Raw genomic sequence first — 20,599 nt, forward strand, 5'->3', positions numbered from 1 at the left:
TCACCAAGCTCAGTCTTCGAGCTCTGCCAGGTGATGCAACCATCGAGCTCAGTCTTCGAGCTCTGGCAGAGAGAAGCAATCGCCTGAGCTCAGTCTTCGAGCTCTGCCAGGCGGTGCCACCTCTCCAGTCAAGAGGTGCAACCGCCTGATCCCAGAATTCTAGGATTTGATCGATTTGATCGTTTTGAGCTCGAAATTTGAATTGGGTTGGGGCCTATAAATACCCCACCCATTCAGCACTGAAAAGATACAGACCTACATCGAAATCTTGATCTTTTCTGTGATTCTAAGAAGCTCAAAAGTGTTGTAAAGCCTTTAAGTCTCCTCCTTCTGTTCTTCAAGTTTTCAGTTGTAAAGTGAGGAGAGAAAGGTCTGTAAAGGTTGTCTCCTGAGCCTGTCAAAAGGAGAGAAATTGTAAAAGGGCAGTTTGGCCTTCGCCCATTGAAGGAAGGCACCTAGTTGACGTCGGCAACCTCATCGGTGGAGGAAGCCAAAAGTGGAGTAGGTCAAGGCTGACCGAACCACTCTAAATCTCTGGTTTGCGTTTATTTTCGAGCACTTTATCATTACTGCAAACCTCCCTCATTACTACTGCTCTCTGCGCTTTCACGAACAAGTTCTAAGTGTTGTTCTTCCGAATCTGCATTCAGACGTAAATTCGTATTTTCATACATTACAGTTTACGTTTACGTTTGATTCTGCAGAACTGTTTTCCGTGCTTTTACGAACGAGCTTCTTTGCAGTTTACACTTACACTTTAATCCTATTGATAACTGCAATCTGTCCTCTACGATTTTACGAACGATTTTCAGCATTTAGACGTAAAACTGCATTCAGACGTAAATCGGCTTTCCTCGCTCAATCATCAGATCTCAGTTCACATTTACATCTTGATTCCAACTGCATACTGCCTTCTGCAAGTATACAAACAAGTTTTTGAGTTTAGACGTAAATCTGCGTTTAGACGTAAAACTGCGTTTAGACGTAAATCTGCGTTTAGACGTAAATCTGCGTTTAGACGTAAATCTGCGTTTAGACGTAAAACAGCGTTTAGACGTAAATCTGAGTTTAGACGTAAATCTGCGTTTGGACGTAAATTTGCGTTTAGACGTAAATCTGAGTTTAGACGCAAACTGCGCTTAGACGCAAAACTGTGCTTAGACGCAAAACTGCGCTTAGACGCAATCTGCGATTAGACGCAAACTGCACTTTGATACAAACTGAGAATTTGCTTTTGCATCATAACAGTTTTTGAACGAACGCAGCTTTTGGTTTTAAATCGTTATAAGATTTCCGCTGCACTAATTCACCCCCCCCCTCTTAGTGCTCTCGATCATAACAATTTTATCATTAGACTTGAGATAACAAAGATATCTTGTATAAGTACTTCACTCTTTGATATTAGACTTATAGATTTGGAAGTTCTAGATCTAGCACAACCGGTCATCGGGAGCAGTAGTTAATTTTACATGGGCTATTGAGTGTTGATAAATGATCATCCGCTCTTAGTATCATGAGAGGAATATCTCATGTATTCTTGCTCAGGAAAATCCTTGGCTAGGGTCATTCAAATTAAGAGAGAAAAAATTCTCCAAGAGAATCTGATTAGAGCGAGACTCGAGTAGAAACCGTATGGACTTGATAGCATTATGCCCAGTATATGATCTCTGAGATATTAAATGGATGAGGGACTATATGTATATGGTAACTAAGGACATACAAGTCCAATGGATTGGATTCCCCTATATCATCTAGGGATTATGGCATAATGACCTAGTACGTTTGTAGTCGATGAGTCAAGTGAATTATTATGGAGATAATAATTCATTGATCCAAAAAGAGTTCTAATATATATGACTTATGGCCAGCTCGATATTGGACCTAGAGGGTCATATACATATAGTAATTGTTACGACGAGTAGAGGTTCGGATGTAAGATATTTGTTGAAACCCTTATCTTATTGGATATTCATTAAGCCCTTGAATCATTAGATTTTATGGATAAGAGCCAATAAGAGATTATTGAGTAAAAATTCACTAATTTAATATGTTTGGATAGTTGGCTGGAGATCCAATACCTAATAGGGTAGGATCTATTAGGGTTAAGTTGATATGGTGCTTCTATAAATAAGAAGGAACCAAAGGGCTATAGGTTAGACCCCTTTTGGCTGCCATCACCTATTCTTCTCTCCCTCTCTCCTTCTTAACCAATAGCCCATGTTTGGGGCGTGTGGACAGTAAGAAAGGCCGACCCCTTCTTGATTGTGTGATGCACGCAACAAGGAGATTTGAGTAGCAATTTGATGAGCGTCTTCGTAGCCCATATTGTATAAATCATTATTAGAGAGGAGGACAATTGACATCTTTCATTCTCTCCCATAGATTTGTAAGTTTTTAGGGATGTATGATCTCCCTAGGTAATACATTTTTCTTATACTCGTAGTTTTCAGTTTTGTAGGTTTTTATGCACCAATCTTCGCATGACGATAAGAGACTATTTTTCTATGAAAATCTGAGATTTTTATTTCTTTTCTTCTGCTTATGTACGTGATGTCACCCCAAAATTTTCAACATATAATAGACTTATAACTATCCATCCATAAGAAATAATTTTTATTTGATTCTTTTAAAAGTCATTCTTAGGATATTGGCTTTGATTAAATTTTGTTACCTATGATAATATATGTATCGTTAGTTGAATGATATACTAAATCTCTCTAAAACTCAATTAATATATTCTTTTGAAGACAATTCTAATAATATTTAAGATATATTCCTAAATATCTCAATACCAACAACATAAGTTGTCTTATTTATATTAATTATCTTAAATTATTTAGTGAAAAATATCTTAATCTCATGTAATAAACCAAGATCATTCTCAGGACATTAGCTTTAACTAAAATTTTTACCTATGTAATATTTATATCATTAGCAAAATAAAACTACATACTAAATCATTTCAAGACTCAATCAATATATCCATTCTAAGATAGTTTTAACAATCTTTGATATCTATTCCTAAATATCTCAATGATAATAATATAAATTATTTCATTTATATCAATCATCTTAAAATTATTAGTAAAAAGTATCTCGATCTCGTATTAGTAAAAAGTATCTCGATGTTATATAATAAACCAAGATTACTATTGGCAAGTAGAGATATTATATATAAATCAATATAATAAACTTACTCCAAATGACCTTCAAATATAAACAATGATCAATAGTATTTTCTTTAAACCTAGAGAAAGTAATGGTATTATGAAACTTTATATATTATTATTTAGAAGTTTATTTAAGATCACAAATAGATTTCCTAAATTTGCAAGCAAACTTTTCTTTTTCTTCTCTACAAATTCTTTATGTTATTCCATATAAATTTTCTTATCTAGAATCCTATTCAGAAAATTAATTTTTATATTAATATAATATAACTTAATATCATAATTAGTTACTAATATTATAATGATTTTTAATGAGTAAATTTTAAAGCTATAGAAAATATCTCACTATGGTCGATGTCTTCTTTATGAGTAAAACCTTTGATCATAAGTCTAACTTTATGTTATTCAATATTTCCCTTTGAGTTATATTTATTCTTAAAAATTAATTTATAATTGATTATTGTATAATTATTGAACAACTCGATGATTTTTTAAATATCACTCCAATCTTTTAATTTTAATTTTTCTTTCATTGTGTCTCACTAGTTTTTAGAATTATCAATTTTCATAACTTGTGAAAATAATAAAAAATCCTTTCGATTCCTATGTTGTATATATACCACATAATTATATTAAATAATTATAAAACTGATCCCATTTTAATTTAATATTTTGTTAAGAATATCAATTGTGGTTATTCTACTAGTTTATCAATAGTGATATCAACATCATATGAGATTTTATTAATATTATTTTATTATTTATCTTAATCAAATCACTTAGTAATTTGAGAAACAACAAAATCTAGAATCGAAAATGATAAAGAGTGTAACAACTTATATCTCCCCAATTTTAAATTATAAGATTATCACTCCAACTAATTCATTATTCTATAGGAATCTAACAAAAAGATCAAAAATTTTGATCCTCATTTATAAAATTTATCATCCTTATCAAATTTGATAGTTTTTATTATTTTTATCTAATTATCTCTCAAATTTATTTATATACATCTAAGGGTATCAATAATATAAGACACTACATTAATTAGATATATATGGTCATATTTTGATAAGTCATCTATGAAGGTGGTAAAAAAATTTTCTTTATATAATAGAAAACATAAAATGATATATATATGTAAGTATATATAATCTCAAGATGTTCATTAAACTATATTTTATTTTAAATATTTAATTATAAAATTATTACAAACTCAAGATTAATATTAATTCTGTACAAACCATCATATAAACTTTCATAATCAACTTATATTGAATCAAAAATATATTGAGTTTATTATCTAAAAAAGGATAATATATTAAAAATTCTAGATTAAAAAACTAAATTTTTATAATTATTGTAATATAGCATACCCCCTTGAAGATACATTAGATAAATTATTTTTAAATATAAGCAATAAGTAAAAATAACTATCAGTTAATATTATTCTATATAATGATGAATCTTTCATACTCCTTTGATATTTTTGAATTACAATAAAACTCTATCTATTATTGATAACAAAAGTTGAAGCGCCAAGTATAATCCATCGAATATTAAAATAGATTTATATAATATTTAATTCAAAATATATAAAGGTCAACTTATAATTTTTTTTTGAAGTAAATCTTAGAGGCCTGATAATTTTTGTCTAATATTCTTAAGCTTTGTAGTTTTATTAGTCATATTGAGGATATTATTTAGAATTCATCGAATGTCATAATATTGAGCTATAATCAGCTCTTTTATTAAGGCGACAATCAATAATTTATTAACAAATTTTATTCACAAGTTATATTTTGTAATAAAATCTAAATATTATTAGTAATTATCAAAAAAACAAAGTCTAAATAGTCCTTTCTTAATTATTTAGTTTAATTATTTATTTCATATAATTTTTAGCAATTAAGCTTGTGGTCTTTCCAACAAATCCGAATAAGGTCTTTTCAACTCATTTATAATAATTTAATCGAAAAAATAAAGGGACAATAAAAGTATAATAATATAATAGAAAGTACCATAATAATAATAAAAATAATATAATATAAATAATTTATTAATAAATATTAAAATATTGATATAATCTATATTTTATCTTTTGAAAACTATTGACATATTTAGTGTTCACATAATATTTTATAATTATGAAGGACTAATATCATCTTTGTTAAATAGTATTACTATCTTAGAGTATGCAATCATAGACTATAAAGATATCTAAGATAATATCATCACACCCTATCATATAATTATTTAAATAGATATTTTTAATTATCTAAATCTTATAATTATATATATTTTTATAGATATTAATTTTTATATTATTAAATACTATTTATATAATTTAATTTTATTATTTATTAGTTTCAACCACTTTAGTGGCTACAAGACTAATATAAAAATATAAAATCCATCTTAAATGTCATGTAAATAGTAAAATATTTTAATAATTTACAACTCATAAGCCTATTATCCCAAGTTACTTTGGCAACTATAAGACAGATAAAATTTATAAATATAAATTATAAATAATATTTATTAATTTTTTAATATAATTTATGTAAAAATAGTTTAATAATAACATAATAATATTAAATATCAAATATTAATTGATATAAAAAAAACTCATATGGTGAGTATAATCATGATAAAATAATAATCATAACTTTATATAAAAAATAAATATTATTTGTTTTTTAATATACATTTGAATAATCACATAAATATCCAAAAGTAATAATTAAAATTTAAGTACTACAACCAAATAAAAAAACACATTTTATTTAAGAAAACTGTAAAAGAGATTCATGATTTATAATTTTTTTAATACTATATGGAACTCTAAATAAGATATATTAACCCTATTTAATTGGATAAGTCCAAAATTGGGCTACCCAAATTAGGCTAAAAGATTTGGGCCAAATATTAGCCCAATGAGGCTAATAAAAAATAGAGATTACCTAGATCAAAATTAGTCTTTGATCAAAATAAAGTTTGATTAAGGTCAAAATTAGTCAAAAACTAGAATTCTGACTATATTAAATTTACATTATGATATAATCAAAATACAATCAAGCTATAGTCAAAATAAAATATGATCATAAATTAGGATTGACCAAGGTCAAAATTACTAGTCATAGGTGTTCTGTAAGTTGGTCATGTGAGTGATGATATACGTGACATGACATGCACTCTTTTTACTTATTATTATTATTATTATTATTATTATTATTATTATTATATTTTTTCACTTTATATTACTTAATACATAAATATATTATGATGTCTATGGATGTAATGGGAATTGGATCGTGATGAGATCACAATGATGAGATCGATTTACCTTTAAACACAAACGCTAAATAATCTTGATCATAGGTTACTCGAGAGAAACATCGAGGTAACTGAATAGATTAGTGTGCTATAAACTTGTTTATATGATAGAGGCGGTTAGTCTCATAGCTGCTCATGTGGGGATATTATGACTAAAATACAAGTGCTCATTGGAGAATAAGTTCAATGATTCATCCACTTAAAGAATGCTAGATGGTTGTGTAGGAAAATCTAGGGGCGACATCACATGCGTAGTAGAAGAACAGAAAACAAAATCCCAAATTTTCTAAAAAGGTGTTCATCGTCGTGCGAAAATTAGTACGTAAAAATCACGAAATTGAAAACTACGTGTGAGATAGTTGTGTTACTTAGGGAGATCATATATCCCTGAATCTATACAAATCTGTAGGACAGGATGAAGGAGGCCAAGCGTCCTCATCTCTAGTGGTGATCCACACAATAGGGCTATGATGATGCTCTCTAAATTGTTACCTAAATCTTCACACCTGTTATATGAGGAGGAGAAGGGGAGAGGAGAATAGGAGGTGGCAACCAAGAAACCTCTAGCCTATGAGTATTTGGTTCCATTCTATTTATAGAGCCCCCCAATCAACTTAACCCTAATGGATCATGCCCTATTGGGTATTGGATCTTCATCCAACTACATAAACCTCTTAGATTAGTGGATCTCTATCTAATAATCTCTCATTGGCTCTTATTGGACCTTATCCATAGGATCCAATAATTCAGGGACTTATTGGGTATCCAATAAGATAGGGGCTCCGGTGGATATCTCATATATGAACCTCTACTCATCGCAATGCCTACTATATGTGTGTGACCCTCTAGGCCCAATATCGAGCTAGCTATGAGTCATACCTATCAAAACTCATTTTGGCTCAGTGAATTATTATCTCCATAATAATTCACTCGATTCAACGATTACGAACATACAAGGCCACTACGCCATAGTCCCCAAATGATACAAGGGAACCTAATCAGTTAGACCTATCCTTAATTATCATATATATATAGTCCCTCATCCATGCAATATCCCAGAGACTATATACCGGGCATGGTACTATCAGACCTATACGATTTCTACTCGAGTCTCGCTCTAATCGGACTCTCCTAAAGAACTCTTTCTCTCTCAATTCGATTGGCCCTAGCTAGGGATTTGTTTGAGCAAGAACACATGTGATATTTCTCTTATGGCACCGAGAGTGGATGTTCCTCTATTGACACTCAATAGTCCTTGTAAGGTTGGCTACCACTTTCGATGACCGACTGTGTTAGATCTGAAACTTCCTGGCTTATAAGTCCGGTATCAGAAATGAAGTACTCATAAAGGACATCCTTGCTATCTCAAGTCTAAAAACTAGATATACCACTGTTATGATCAAGTCAACACTAAGAGAGGGGGGGTGGGGGGTGAATTAGTGTTTTCGATAAAAATAACGTTGATTCAAAGATTCGTTCGATAAAGCTTACATTCGCAAAAATGTTTAAATGTTCACAAGTGAGGGCAATGAGCAAGTAAATCAGTGAGTGATGAGAATGAAAAAACATGAAATAAATGACATAAAAAGAAAGCACATCATATTTATAGTGGTTCGGTCATCGTGACCTACATCCACTTCTGATTCCTCCTCCATTGATGCCACTAGCGTCCACTAACAGTCTTCCTTCAATAAGTGAAGATGAACCACCCTTTTACAACTCTTTCTCTTTTTTACATGTTTAGGAGATAACCTAGTACAAGCCTCACACCTCTCTTAGATTGATTATAAAACTAAAGAAGGAATAGGAGGACACTTAGCATTTTTTCAACACTTTTACAACCAAAATCTCATACTTTTATTCACACTTTTCATACTCTTTCTTTTATGCAGGAAAGAGTAGGGTATTTATAGGCCCTAATGACTTCAAAAATAAAGTAAAAAAATGTTTCATCCTGAGTTTTTGGGATACTGGTGGTACCACCACCAATACTAAGCGACACCACTACCTGATAGAGCTTCGGAGACTGGGCTCTGGTAGTACCACTACTTGACAGAGTAGTACCATTGCTTGGCAGTATTAATTACCAATGGTACCAGAGTCCAGTCTAGGTGGTATCACCACCCATACCACTTGGGAGGTTTAGCCTCAAGTAATACCACCGCTTGACATGGCTCCAAGTGGCTGAATAGGCCATCCAATCGGTCCAATTCAGTCCTATTAAAAGTCTAATTGGCTCTTAATTGAGTTACTATAATTTTTCTCAAAACTAACTCAAATTAAAGTCCTACCTACGATAGTTAAGGCTAAAACAATTACGATATACGTAATCTAAGTTGCCTGACACATTAATTGTTCAATCGAACTCTCGGTGAACTTCTAATGAACTCCCGGTGATCTTCCAGCAATCTTTCGATGAACTCCCGATGAACTTCCGATAAGCTTTTAGCGAACTCCCGATGAACTTCATGTTGGAAAATCTTGGGGCCGACATCACATGTGCAGCGTAAGAACAAAAAATAAAATCCCCTATTCCAAAAGAGATGTTCGTCGTCGTGCGAAGATTGGTGCATAAAATCCACGAAACTTAAAACTATATATAGAGTAGATTGTGTTACCTAGGGAGATCGTATATTCATAAATCCTTACAGATCTCTAGGAGAGGGTGAAGGAGGTTAATCGTCCTCCTCTCTAGCAGTGATCTACACAATAAGGCTGCGACGATGCTCCTCAAAACTCTAGACCTACTATGAGGTAGAGAGGGAGAGGAGAATATGAGAAACAAGCAAAGGCTATTTATAGAGGTCCCCTATCAAACCCTAATGGATCCTCTCCTATTGGGTTTTAGATCTGCATCCAATTACCCAAGCCTCTTAGATTAGTGGATCTCTATCCAATAATCTCTCATGGGCTTTTATTGGATCTCATCCATAGGATCCAATAATTCAGGGGCTTATTGGATATCCAATAAGATAGAGGCTCCGGCGGATATCTCATATCCGAACCTCTACTCATTGCAACACCTACCATATGTGTATGACCCTCTACCCTCTACTCATTTCTCCCCGTTTGTCATCAACAAAAAGAAGAATCATTCAATAATTATGTAAATATTTTAAACTATTCAAGTAAGTTTTACATCAATTTTTGCAAGCTAGTAAATTTATGAAATGAGAAGTTAAGCAAAAACTTTGCATGATAACTACTTCTTGAAATGGGCAAGCTAACATTTTTACTTTAGATGTATAAGCACTTTTTGGTTCTTCTTGAGATATGCAAGTTTCTTTCTTCCTTTTGTCATAAAAATAAAAAGAAGAGAAAAAAGAAGAAGGGAGGAATTCATTTATCACAAGAAAATTCAAGTTATAAGAACCAAATCCATGAAAATATTTGAATCAAATCAAATCCATGAACCAAATCAAATCCAAGAAAAAATAAGTTTCATTGAATCAAGCTTCTACTTTCACAAAGAAAAAAGATTCATCATAAAAGATCAAAATGTGCATACTAGAAATCCTTATTTTAAGATAGAAGTTGTGTACAAAGAGAAATGATTCATCATAAATGATCCCGATCTCCACTAGAGATTCACTAGAGGTCTTCGATTTGTATACAAGGAGTTATGTGTTTCACAAAAAAATAATGAGAGTAGATTAAGATAGAAGTCCTTATTTTAATTATTTATTTTTATAAAATCTGTATGTTATTTATTTCTGCTGTATCTTTATTTTTAGAAGAACATCATTTTCGAATCTCTTACGTGACATACTTGATGTCAACTACCTCATTAGTCTAAATTATATGGATTGGCTCCGCAACTTGAGAATTATTCTCATGGCGAAAAAAATCACGTATGTTCTTAGTACAATGATGCCTACGCCTAAGGAAAGGGTAAATGAGAATGAGATCACTCACTAAGTAAAGTATATAAATGATTCTACTCTTTCTTAGTATTATATATTGGGCTCCATGACTCCTGAGTTATAGAGACATCATGAAAAAATGGATGTCAGGTCCATTCTCCTATATCTTTACAAATTATTTAAGGAACAAGGAAGGACTTAATGATATGAGTTATCTAAGAGTCTTTTCCATGCTAGAATAATTGAGGAGACACTAGTTCAAAACCATGTCCAAAAGATGATCGAGTAGATAGAGAAACTCATAGGTCTAGGAATGGTCCTAGAGGATGACTTATGTATGGACCTTATGTTTTAGTCTTTACTAGATTTCTTTTCTTAGTTCATAATAAATTTTAATATGAAAAAGCTTGAGGTGACTCTCCTTGAGCTCCTTAATATGTTGAGGGAGGTAGTGAGCACTATCAAGAAAGAAAAACTAGTTATCTATGTTGGTAAGGCCAAAAGGAAAAGGAAGGTTGAAAAGCCCCTTAAAAAGGACAAGGGCAAGAGAAGACCGAGTAAAGCAAAAGTTACTAAGAAAGACCTAACAAAGGACAATGGTCAATGATTCCACTATGGCAAAGATAGGCACTAGAAGAGGAACTACAAAGAGTATCTTACAGAGAGGGCGAAACAGAAGCTTGGAGAAGCTTTAGATACATTCATGATCAGTCCCCATTTATCAGAATCTTATGATAACACATAGGTATTAGATACCGGTAGTATTTATCATATATATAATTTATTGTAGGTTTTGATAAAATCTTGGAGATTGGTGAGAGGCGAGATGGACCTCAAGATGCGCAATGGAGTAAAAGTTGTTATAGTGGTTGTTGGTGAGGTCACCCTACATTTGCCTAGTGGAGCTATTATTGCATTAGATATATGTTTTGTTATTCATTCTATTATCAAAAATATTATTTTCATTTCATGTTTAACAATTAGTGGATATAAATTAGTTTTTGAGAATAATGGTTGTTTGATATTATTAGATGATAAGATCATCATGAAAGGAATATTGCATAATAGTTTGTTTATGGTAGATACTACTCTATATATTATGAATATAAGTGAATCTATAAAAGGAAACGAGATGAGATGAATATTTTATACCTATGACATTATAGGCTAGGTCATATCCATGAAAGAAGAATTTAAAAGTTGCTAAAGGATGGATATCTAGATCCATTCGACTATGAGTCATATGTAACTTGTGAGTCTTGCCTTCGTAGAAAATTGACTAACTTTTTATTTAGTGGAACTAGAAAGAGAGCTACTAAGTTGTTGGAACTCATACATAGTGATGTATATAGTCCTATATCAACTCATGTCATAGGTGATAACTCCTACTTCATTACTTTTACTAGCAATTTCTCAAGGTATGGACATGCGTACTTGATGAAGTACAAGTCGGAGGCTATTCATGAAGTATAAGAATGAAGTGAAGAATTAGACTGGAAAGAGTATCAAAACTCTTCAATCAGATCGAGGAGGTGAGTAGTTGAGTATAGAGTTGATCTAGTTCCTCAAGGACCATAGGATTATGTATCAATGGACACCTCTTTATATACCCAAGCTTAATAGTGTCTTTGAGAGGAGGAATCACACACTATTAGACATGGTGCGGTCCATGATGAGTTTCATCAACCTACCCATCTCATTATGAGGATACACCCTAGAGACCGTAACTTACCTTCTGAATAGAATTTCAACTAAGTCGATAGTATCTACTCCATATGAGATATAGAAAGGTAAAAAGCTCAATCTTAAGGTTGTTAAGATTTGGGTGTGCCTTACCCACGTTAAGAGATACAACCCCGACAAGTTGGAATCCAGGATGAAGAGGTGTAAGTTTGTGAGATACCTCAAAAAAACTTGTAGGTATTATTTCTATCACCTAAATGACCAAAAAGTCTTTATAGCCAAGAGAGTAGTGTTCCTTAAGAAGGAACACATTCTTAGTCGAGATAATGGGAGCATGATAGAGTTGAGCGAGGTTGGAGAACCTAGTTCAAGCATCACTCCACAGCCCGAGTCTACTCAGGTACCTAGCATACAAGTTCAAACTTTACGTAGGTCCGATAGAGTGCCTCATCCTCTTGAGAGATATGTGGGATATATTAAAGAATTCTGAGATGGATTCTATATAGTCCAACAAGGTTTGGAACCTAATTAATGCACCCGAGGGTATTATACCCATTGGTTGCAAGTGGATTTAAAGATCATAGTAGATGAAAATATAAAGACCTATAGAGTAAGACTAATGGCTAAGGGGTATCATCAAAGGCAATGTGTTGACTATGATAAAACCTTCTTATCTATAGTCATGCTAAAATCTATCCGAATTCTATTGGCTATTGCAGCACATTATGATTACAAGATCTGACAAATGGATGTGAAAACTACATTCCTTAATGACAACCTTGATGAGAAGGTATAAATGATATAGTTTGAGGTATTTGTATCCAAGGATAGTCCAAATAAAGTGTGTATGTTACTTAGGTCCATCTATATACTAAAGCAAGCTTTTCGAAGTTGGAACATAAGATTTAATGAGGCGATCAGATTTTATAACTTCATTAAGAACGAAGATAAACCTTGTATTAATAGGAAGATAAGTGAGAGCGCTATCATCTTCTTGGTGTTATATATGGATGACATCCTAATCATTAGGAATGATATATGAATGCTCTATACAGTAAGGATTTAGGGAAAGTATCCTATATATTGAGGAAGGATTTGGATATGTAGAGATAGATCTAAGAAGATGCTTAGCTTGTCCTAGTCTAGGTACATAGATACCATTACCAAAAGGTTTGTAATGAAAAATTTCAAAAGATATCTCATATCGATGAGACATGAGATATTATTTTCTATAAGTATATCCCAAAAACTCCAAAAGAAAGGGTAGATATGGATAGAAAATCCTATACTTCAACGATAGGATCTATCATATATGCTATGCTATATACTATGCCTGATAAAGTGCATGCTTTGAATGTCATGAGTAGGTATCATGCGGATCCAGACTTGAAGCATTGGAAAGTAGTAAAGTGTATCCTTATACTTGAGAAGGAATAAAGATCTTTTACTGGTATATAGAGGAAGTAACCTTAGGGTTGAGGGCTATACGAACTCGAGCTTCTGGTCTGATATTGATGATAGCAAGTCTAATTCAGGGTATGTGTTCACCCTGGATGAAGGAGCAGTATGCTGGAAGAGTTCCAAGCAAGATACTACTATTGACTCGACCATAGAGGCAAAGTACATTATTGTGATAGAGGCAACAAAGAAGGGAGTCTAGATGTAGAAGTTCATTATATATTTGAAGTCGTGCCAGGTAGTGAGGAGCTGATTCCCTTATATTGCGACAACAATAAGGCAATTGCTCAAGCAAAGGAACCCAGGTTTCATTAAAAGTCAAAGCACATTCTGAGAAGATTCTACATAATTAGAGAGATAGTCGCTTAAGGAGATATGATAGTGGAAAGAGTTTCATCCAAAAATAACATCACAGATCCACTAATAAAGTCGTTGTCTTAAATTGTCTTTGAGCATCATAGAGGTCTAATGGAGATCAAACATATAAGTGATTGACTTTAGGTCAAGTGGGAGATTGCTTGATGTATAAATATATTGTGATATCCATGGATTTATGTAATGACAATCGGATCATGATGATATCATGATAATGAGACTAATTCACCTTTAAACATAGACTATAAATAATCTTGATCGTAGATTACTCGAAAGGGACATTGAGATAACTAGATAGATTGATATACTGTATACCCATCCATATGATGGAGGCGGCTAGTCTCATAGCTGCTCATGTAGGGACACTAGGGCTACAGTGCAGGTACTCATTGGAGAATGAGTTCACTGATTGATTTGCTTACGAAATATTAGATGGTTGATGATACCTTATGATCAAACAATGATTTCATCATCCCAATGGCATACCTGGTCCTTAGACTGGAGAAACAATGATGTCTTGTATAAGTACTTTATTCTTTGATATCGAACTTATAGGTTTGAAAGTTTAAGATCTATCATAACCGGTCATCGGGAGTGGCAACCAATCTTACAAAGGTTATTGAGTATCAATAGAGGATTATTCACTATTGGTGTCATGAGAGAAATATCATATATATTCTTGTTTAAATAAATTCTTAGACAAGGTCATTCGGATTGAGTGAGAAAGAGTTCTCTAGGAGAATCTGACGAGAGTGAGACTCGAGGAGAAATTATTTGGGTCCGATAGCGCCATACCCAATATATGATCTTTGAGATATTAGATGAATAAAGGACTATAGGTATATAATAACTAAGGACAAATAGGTTTAAAGGATTGGATTTTCCTATATCATCTAAGGACTACAGCGTATTGGTATAGTATGTCCGTAGTTGATGAGTCGAGTGAATTATTATAAAGATAATAATTCATTAAGCCAAAAAGAGTTCTGATAGGTATGACTCATGGCTAGCTCGATATTGGGCCTAGAGAGTCACACACATATGGTAGGTGTTGCGATGAGTAGAGGTTTGAATATGAGATATTCAATGGAGCCCTTGAATTATTGAATCCCAAAGATGAGATCCAATAAGAGCTGATAAGAGATTATTGGGTAAAGATCTACTAATCTAATACGCTTGAGCAATTGGATGAAGATCCAATACCCAATAGGGTAGAATCCATTATGGTTAAGTTGACAAGGGACCTCTATAAATAGGAGGGAACCAAATAGTCATAGGCTAGGTTTTTTGGTTGTTACCTTATAATCTCCTCTCTCCTTCCCAACCAACAACCGATGTTTGGGGTCGGCCCCTTCTTGATTGTGAGGTGTGCGTAGCAAGGAGATTTGAGCAATGATTTGAGGAGTATCTTCGTAGCTCATACTATGTGGATCACCGCTAGAGAGGAGGGCGCTTAATCTCCTTCATTCTCTTCTACAGATCTATATGAATTCAAGGATATATGATCTCCTTAAGTAATTATCTTATGTGTAGTTTTTAGTTTCGTATATTTTTACGTATATCTTTACATGACGATAAGAAACCTTTTTTTTATGAAAAATCTATGATTTGTATTTATGTTCTTTCGTACCGTATGTGATGTCGTCCCATATTTTTTAATAAAAATTAGTTAAAATTAAACTTTCCCAAATTAAGTCAAAATCAAGGTTGATCATGTCAGAATCCATATGATTGATTGTGACCATAGTTCCCCATGGCATGAACTACAGCATCTTCTTTTCCTTTGTTGGCAATGATATGCCACCATCGTCATCGTCCATCGCATAACAAACCACCAAATCACTATTATTCATTACAGTTTGCCCGATGTGTTGCATCGCAATGCCTCGTCGGTTGCCCTTTTGTGTCGTCACTAGGAGCAGTACCCAAATAACTGCCACCCAAGAAGTCTTTTGGCATCGCTTAAGGAGCTGCATTGTTGACCGTATATGCCCAACCAGCGCTGTGCATAGCCATCTCACCGTGGCATCTCCATCACATAGTTGTCATATGACCCTCGGCATTTTTCCCAAATGCTATGTTAGCTATCCACAAGCAGCACCCAAACCACCAACATGGGTCACGTGGCCTCCGACAACCTTGCTGCTAACAAGCATATGTCTATAGGAAATCATTATATATTAACACACATTAATGCTAGGATCAGCGACAAAGCAAGTCATAGACATATGTTATACCATTATAGAAAGTAAGTCATTTGACGATACAAGAGTAAAGAGTCTCTGATAAACAATTATGAGAGTCACTCCTATTAAGATCATCTCAATAAAAAAATTACTATAATTATACTTTTCTTTTATGGACTAATAAATCAAATCAGAAATCTAATCAAGACCATAATATATCTTATTCCAATTAAATATGATCACATAATCTAACATATGAAAAATGATTACACATTTTAATGGCATCAAATTAAAGATCACATGAACATGATAAAAAAAAAAAAGAGCCATTGAGTTATTTGAAAAAGAAACTTCATTAAATATTTTTAATTAAGATTGGTGAGGATGAGCCGAAGTACTAAAGCAACAGGTTCTTTGCAATATAGAATTTCTTAAAATAAATAATTTACTTTTACTTTTCTTAGAAATATAAAAATATATATTTTTATCTTCTTATACGAAAGAAGTTGCCAGGTTTGACAAATGATTGGTGGTAAAAAATTTAGAAGATGTTGTGGATAAGGACATAAAAAATATTATTATTAAAGGTGAAACCAAGAGAGGTTGGGATATGAAGAGATTAGAAGTGATTAGGATAAATAAAAAGTTTTCTGTGTGTACGATTACCCGTTCCCTTCTCTATTGCAAGGCTTTGGCCCATTAAAATGACGTCGGGGGGTGGAGGTGGGACGTCCAATGAGCACAATCTACGAGGCATCACGTGAACCACAACTAACCTCCACACAATGCAAAATTTGGAACGCTTTCCCCAGCGCCGGGCACCAGTGAAAAGGAAACAAAATAAAAATCCAAATAAACAGCCACAAGTCGCCTTGTTAAATTACTATGATTACGTCTTCGCCAACACGAACACCACCGACGAATAGTCACAACGGTAATCTAAAGAAACAAAGATGAAAGAGTAACGCGGAGTAACTACAAATTACAAATCGTACAAAAGTTGTCTAAAGCAACGTTTTGTTTTTGGATTATTTTTTTCGCTGCAGAACGCCAACAAGGTTGGACTGGGGTGGGCTGTCAGAATAATCTCAAGAACACACTCACTCCTGCGATCGCCGCAGCTGCAGCCACTGCCGCTACCCTCTGCTGCAAGTTCTGTAGCCAATTGCCTCTTAGTTAGAAATAAATTGGAAATGTAATGTGGGATATATATATAGTAAATACGTGTAAGAAATGTGCGGTTCGAAAAAAAAAACCAAGTGCGGTTCGGCTGGATCGTACCGGCAAGGCGGTGGAGATGCTGAAGTACCCGGACTCCCCGACCAGCTCACCGGGTGAGCCCTCACCGCTGCCGCTTCTTCCGCCACCCATGCCGGCGGTGGACGTGGAGTTGCCGTCCTGGGGTACTGCGAAGCCGACGAGCTGGTAAGCCGGGGTGCCATCGGGCTTGAAGAGGCCGTAGTTGCGCTCGGAGGACGGCCCTGCCTTCTGGTTCTCGTTGAAGAGGGCGAAGACGTAGGCTCGGAGCGGCGTCCCGGGCACTAGCGGCGTTCCCTTCTGCCCCGCCAGCAGCCGCATCAGGTTGCCGTTGTACCGGGCCGCGTTCTCCGGCGTCGCCCCCGTCTCGTTGGCGTCGCCTGCAGACGGCCATCCCGTCTCCGAGACCCGCACCTCCACCCTGCAGCCCTTCGAAGAGGGCGCAGCTGCCGCAGAGATGGCGTGGTACATGGCGTCAACCTGGGCATGGAGAAGGTTGGCGTAGCGGAGGCCGGTCGCCGCGTCCCTGAAAGCAGCGGCCCCCGGATCGAGTAGCGCGTACTCAAGCCCGACGCCGGAAGGGTCCTCCGCGTAGGCAAAGTAGGGGTATGCGTTGACGAAGAGTGGGGAACCGGTGCGGGCATGGAAGGCGAGGAGAGGGCGAACGAGGGGGAGGAGGTCCGGGCGAAAGACGGCGGCGGAGGGCGGGTAGGACGGGGAGGCGAGTACAGCGAGGGAGTGGGTGGAGGTGACGATGACGTCTCGATCGAGGCTGAGGGCGGCGAGGGCATCGTGGAGGTTCTCCATGGCCGGGGCGAGGCAGCGGGCGAGGACGGAGGCGTTCGTGCCGGTGAGGACCTCATTGCCGACGGTGACGGCGGCGATCTTGGTTGCAGGGACGAAGGCCTGGATGTGGGTGCGGGCCCATGCACGGGCCTCAGCAGGGTCAGCGGCCACGGACGGGAGGCAGCGGTCGGGGAGGCCGACAACGAGCTCGATGCCAGTGTTTGCAAAGGCACGGAGCACGGCGGGGTCGGCGTCGTAGAGTCGTACACGCCCGATGCCGATGGAGGCGAGGAGGCGGGGCACGGACTCGGGCTGGGGTAGGTTGTTGGCCACCCGTCCGTAGTTGACGCCCGCCAGGGAGGCGGATGTAGCAGCGGAGGGGACGGAGAGGGCAATGAGGAGTAGGAGGAGGAGGAGGAGGGCAACGAGCAATGCCATCGTAGAGGAATGCGGGGCCATGAGTGTTGCGCTCAGGCCCCGGAAGAAGGAGGGTGGAGACGAAGTGACGGCGGAAAGGTCGAGTGATTAGAAGAGCAGAAGTTGATCGAGGAGGAAGGAGGTGCAGTACAGCTGGGCTATTTTGTCTGATGATGGCATGAAAAGGGAGTGACTGTATGAGAGCAAGTGGAAGAGAGTGAGTATGCGAGAGGACAGACGGAATCCTTGCGGATGGGATATGTCAGACGCAAATTTACAAATCCGATTTGGAAAAGCGTCCCTACAGAACTCGAGACTGAGACCGTGGTGGTGCACATGACCGGGGGGCCGCCATGAGGGTGTGGGACGGGAAGCGGCACCACCTCGCCTTGTCGGGTCCAAGCAGTGAGTGAGTTAAGCATGGCACTTGTACCGGGCAGCGATAGTTTTTTTCCCGTTATCGTCGAACGCCCACGTGAGTGGGGTGGTGGGAAGGTGGAGAGTGGCGCTACGGGCATATATGTTTTGCTCTTTATTTTTCTATATTAAACAGCACTCACTCGTGGCATTTGGGCTTCCGATGTGGGGTGTAAAAGGGCATGATGGCTCAGCTGTGGGTGGATCATTCCAACTCCATTCTCCATTCTCCATTCTCCATTCTCCATTCTACTTTATTGCATTGTCCAGTGGTCTTGCACGATGCAGATGTGGCTTGTCCGCACCGCACGTCGCTCACCATCGAGGCCATCGTACGCCAAGCGAGGGAGATGTGATATTTGATTTGTGTTCCTGGATACTTGTTCGATCTTTAATTGGGTTCTTATTATGTTCTGTAAACACGACGTTCATCGTTCTCCATAAATTTATAAACAGGTCGGTCTCAGATAGATAGTCATGTTAATTAGAACTTCACAGGGTAAGGAACTGTGCTGCTGCGTTTCTTGGTATGAACTGATAGAATAAGAAATAAATCAGCGATTATTTGTGCCGTGAGACTATCGAGGGAGGCATCCTGACCACCTTTCTCATTAACATTTAATATTTTCAGAGGCAATGTAGTAAATGTAGTCCAGAATCCGCCTTTAATTTTTAATGCAGGTCGGACAGTTTAACCTGGGTCTTGCATTTCCAATTCAAGTCTATCTCAAAGCCCAGAGTTAGTTAGGTGTAACACGAGGAAATCATCATCTCTATATTGAACTTTATGATCCATCCATGTCGGCAAGCCACTATGATTCTGATTATTTTGCAAGGTTGATAGAATTAAACTCAAAATAATGCATGCCTTCAATATGCTAAAACCTCAAGCAAGCTACGAAGGGTGATTGATTGCTGAAGAGAAACACTGGTGGAAGTTGAAAACCAGTAAAAGGTGAACAGAAAACATATGAATGCAAAATCAGCAGAAGCAGAAGAGTCTTGGGAAAAACATTTTTCTCTGTGTCTATCAGCATTAAACTAACTAACTGACCTGTATGGCTTAATAATTAATGTCGTCAAGCATGTAATTTTCAACTTTTCTTAATTAATGAACTTTCTTCCTTTCAAAAAAATAATAATAATAAAACAAAAAACTCATCAAGCATGTTCAGGAGTAAGTAATCTATCAGAATTCATCTGTCATGTGCGTAAAATTTCTTATTCTTTTCATTTTTGTAAACTTGATGAGTTTTTTGGTTTTATTTTTGAAACGAAGAAAGTTCATTAATAAAAAAAGTTGAGCATTACATTCTTGATGACATTAATTATTAAGTCATCCAGGCCATGTGTTATATATATATATATATATATATATATATATATATATCAATCAACTAAATAAAGTTGATTGATATAAACTCCGCTAACCAACTGGTTGATGGAAGTTAATGCACGTTTTCTAAAATTTTAAAATAAAATATTCTTGAAATTTGAGTAGGATTTGTGGGTAAGGATTTGGATGATGAGAATCAAACGGTGAAAAACAGTGTTTTTGCTGAAATTCTTAGAAAATCTCAGTTTTAAAGGCACTTAAAAAACTCGAAGAGGATAGTTTAGAATATAAAATTCAAGTAATACTTTTAGAATT

General features: G+C 35.8%; 1 protein-coding gene across 1 annotated transcript; it reads right to left on the reverse strand.

Moving 5' to 3' along the window:
* Window positions 1-17,025: 17,025 nt before the first annotated feature.
* On the reverse strand, window positions 17,026-18,840 carry LOC135673861 (glucan endo-1,3-beta-glucosidase 11-like). Its single transcript, XM_065183245.1, has 2 exons — window positions 17,353-18,840; window positions 17,026-17,226 (listed from the first exon to the last, which is right to left on the reverse strand). The coding sequence occupies exons 1-2, from the start codon at window positions 18,571-18,573 to the stop codon at window positions 17,149-17,151; spliced, it is 1,299 nt and encodes a 432-aa protein (XP_065039317.1). The 5' UTR covers window positions 18,574-18,840; the 3' UTR covers window positions 17,026-17,148.
* Window positions 18,841-20,599: the final 1,759 nt, after the last annotated feature.

This window comes from Musa acuminata, chromosome BXJ1-5 (assembly GCF_036884655.1).
Source record: "Musa acuminata AAA Group cultivar baxijiao chromosome BXJ1-5, Cavendish_Baxijiao_AAA, whole genome shotgun sequence".
Lineage (NCBI taxonomy): Eukaryota > Viridiplantae > Streptophyta > Magnoliopsida > Zingiberales > Musaceae > Musa > Musa acuminata.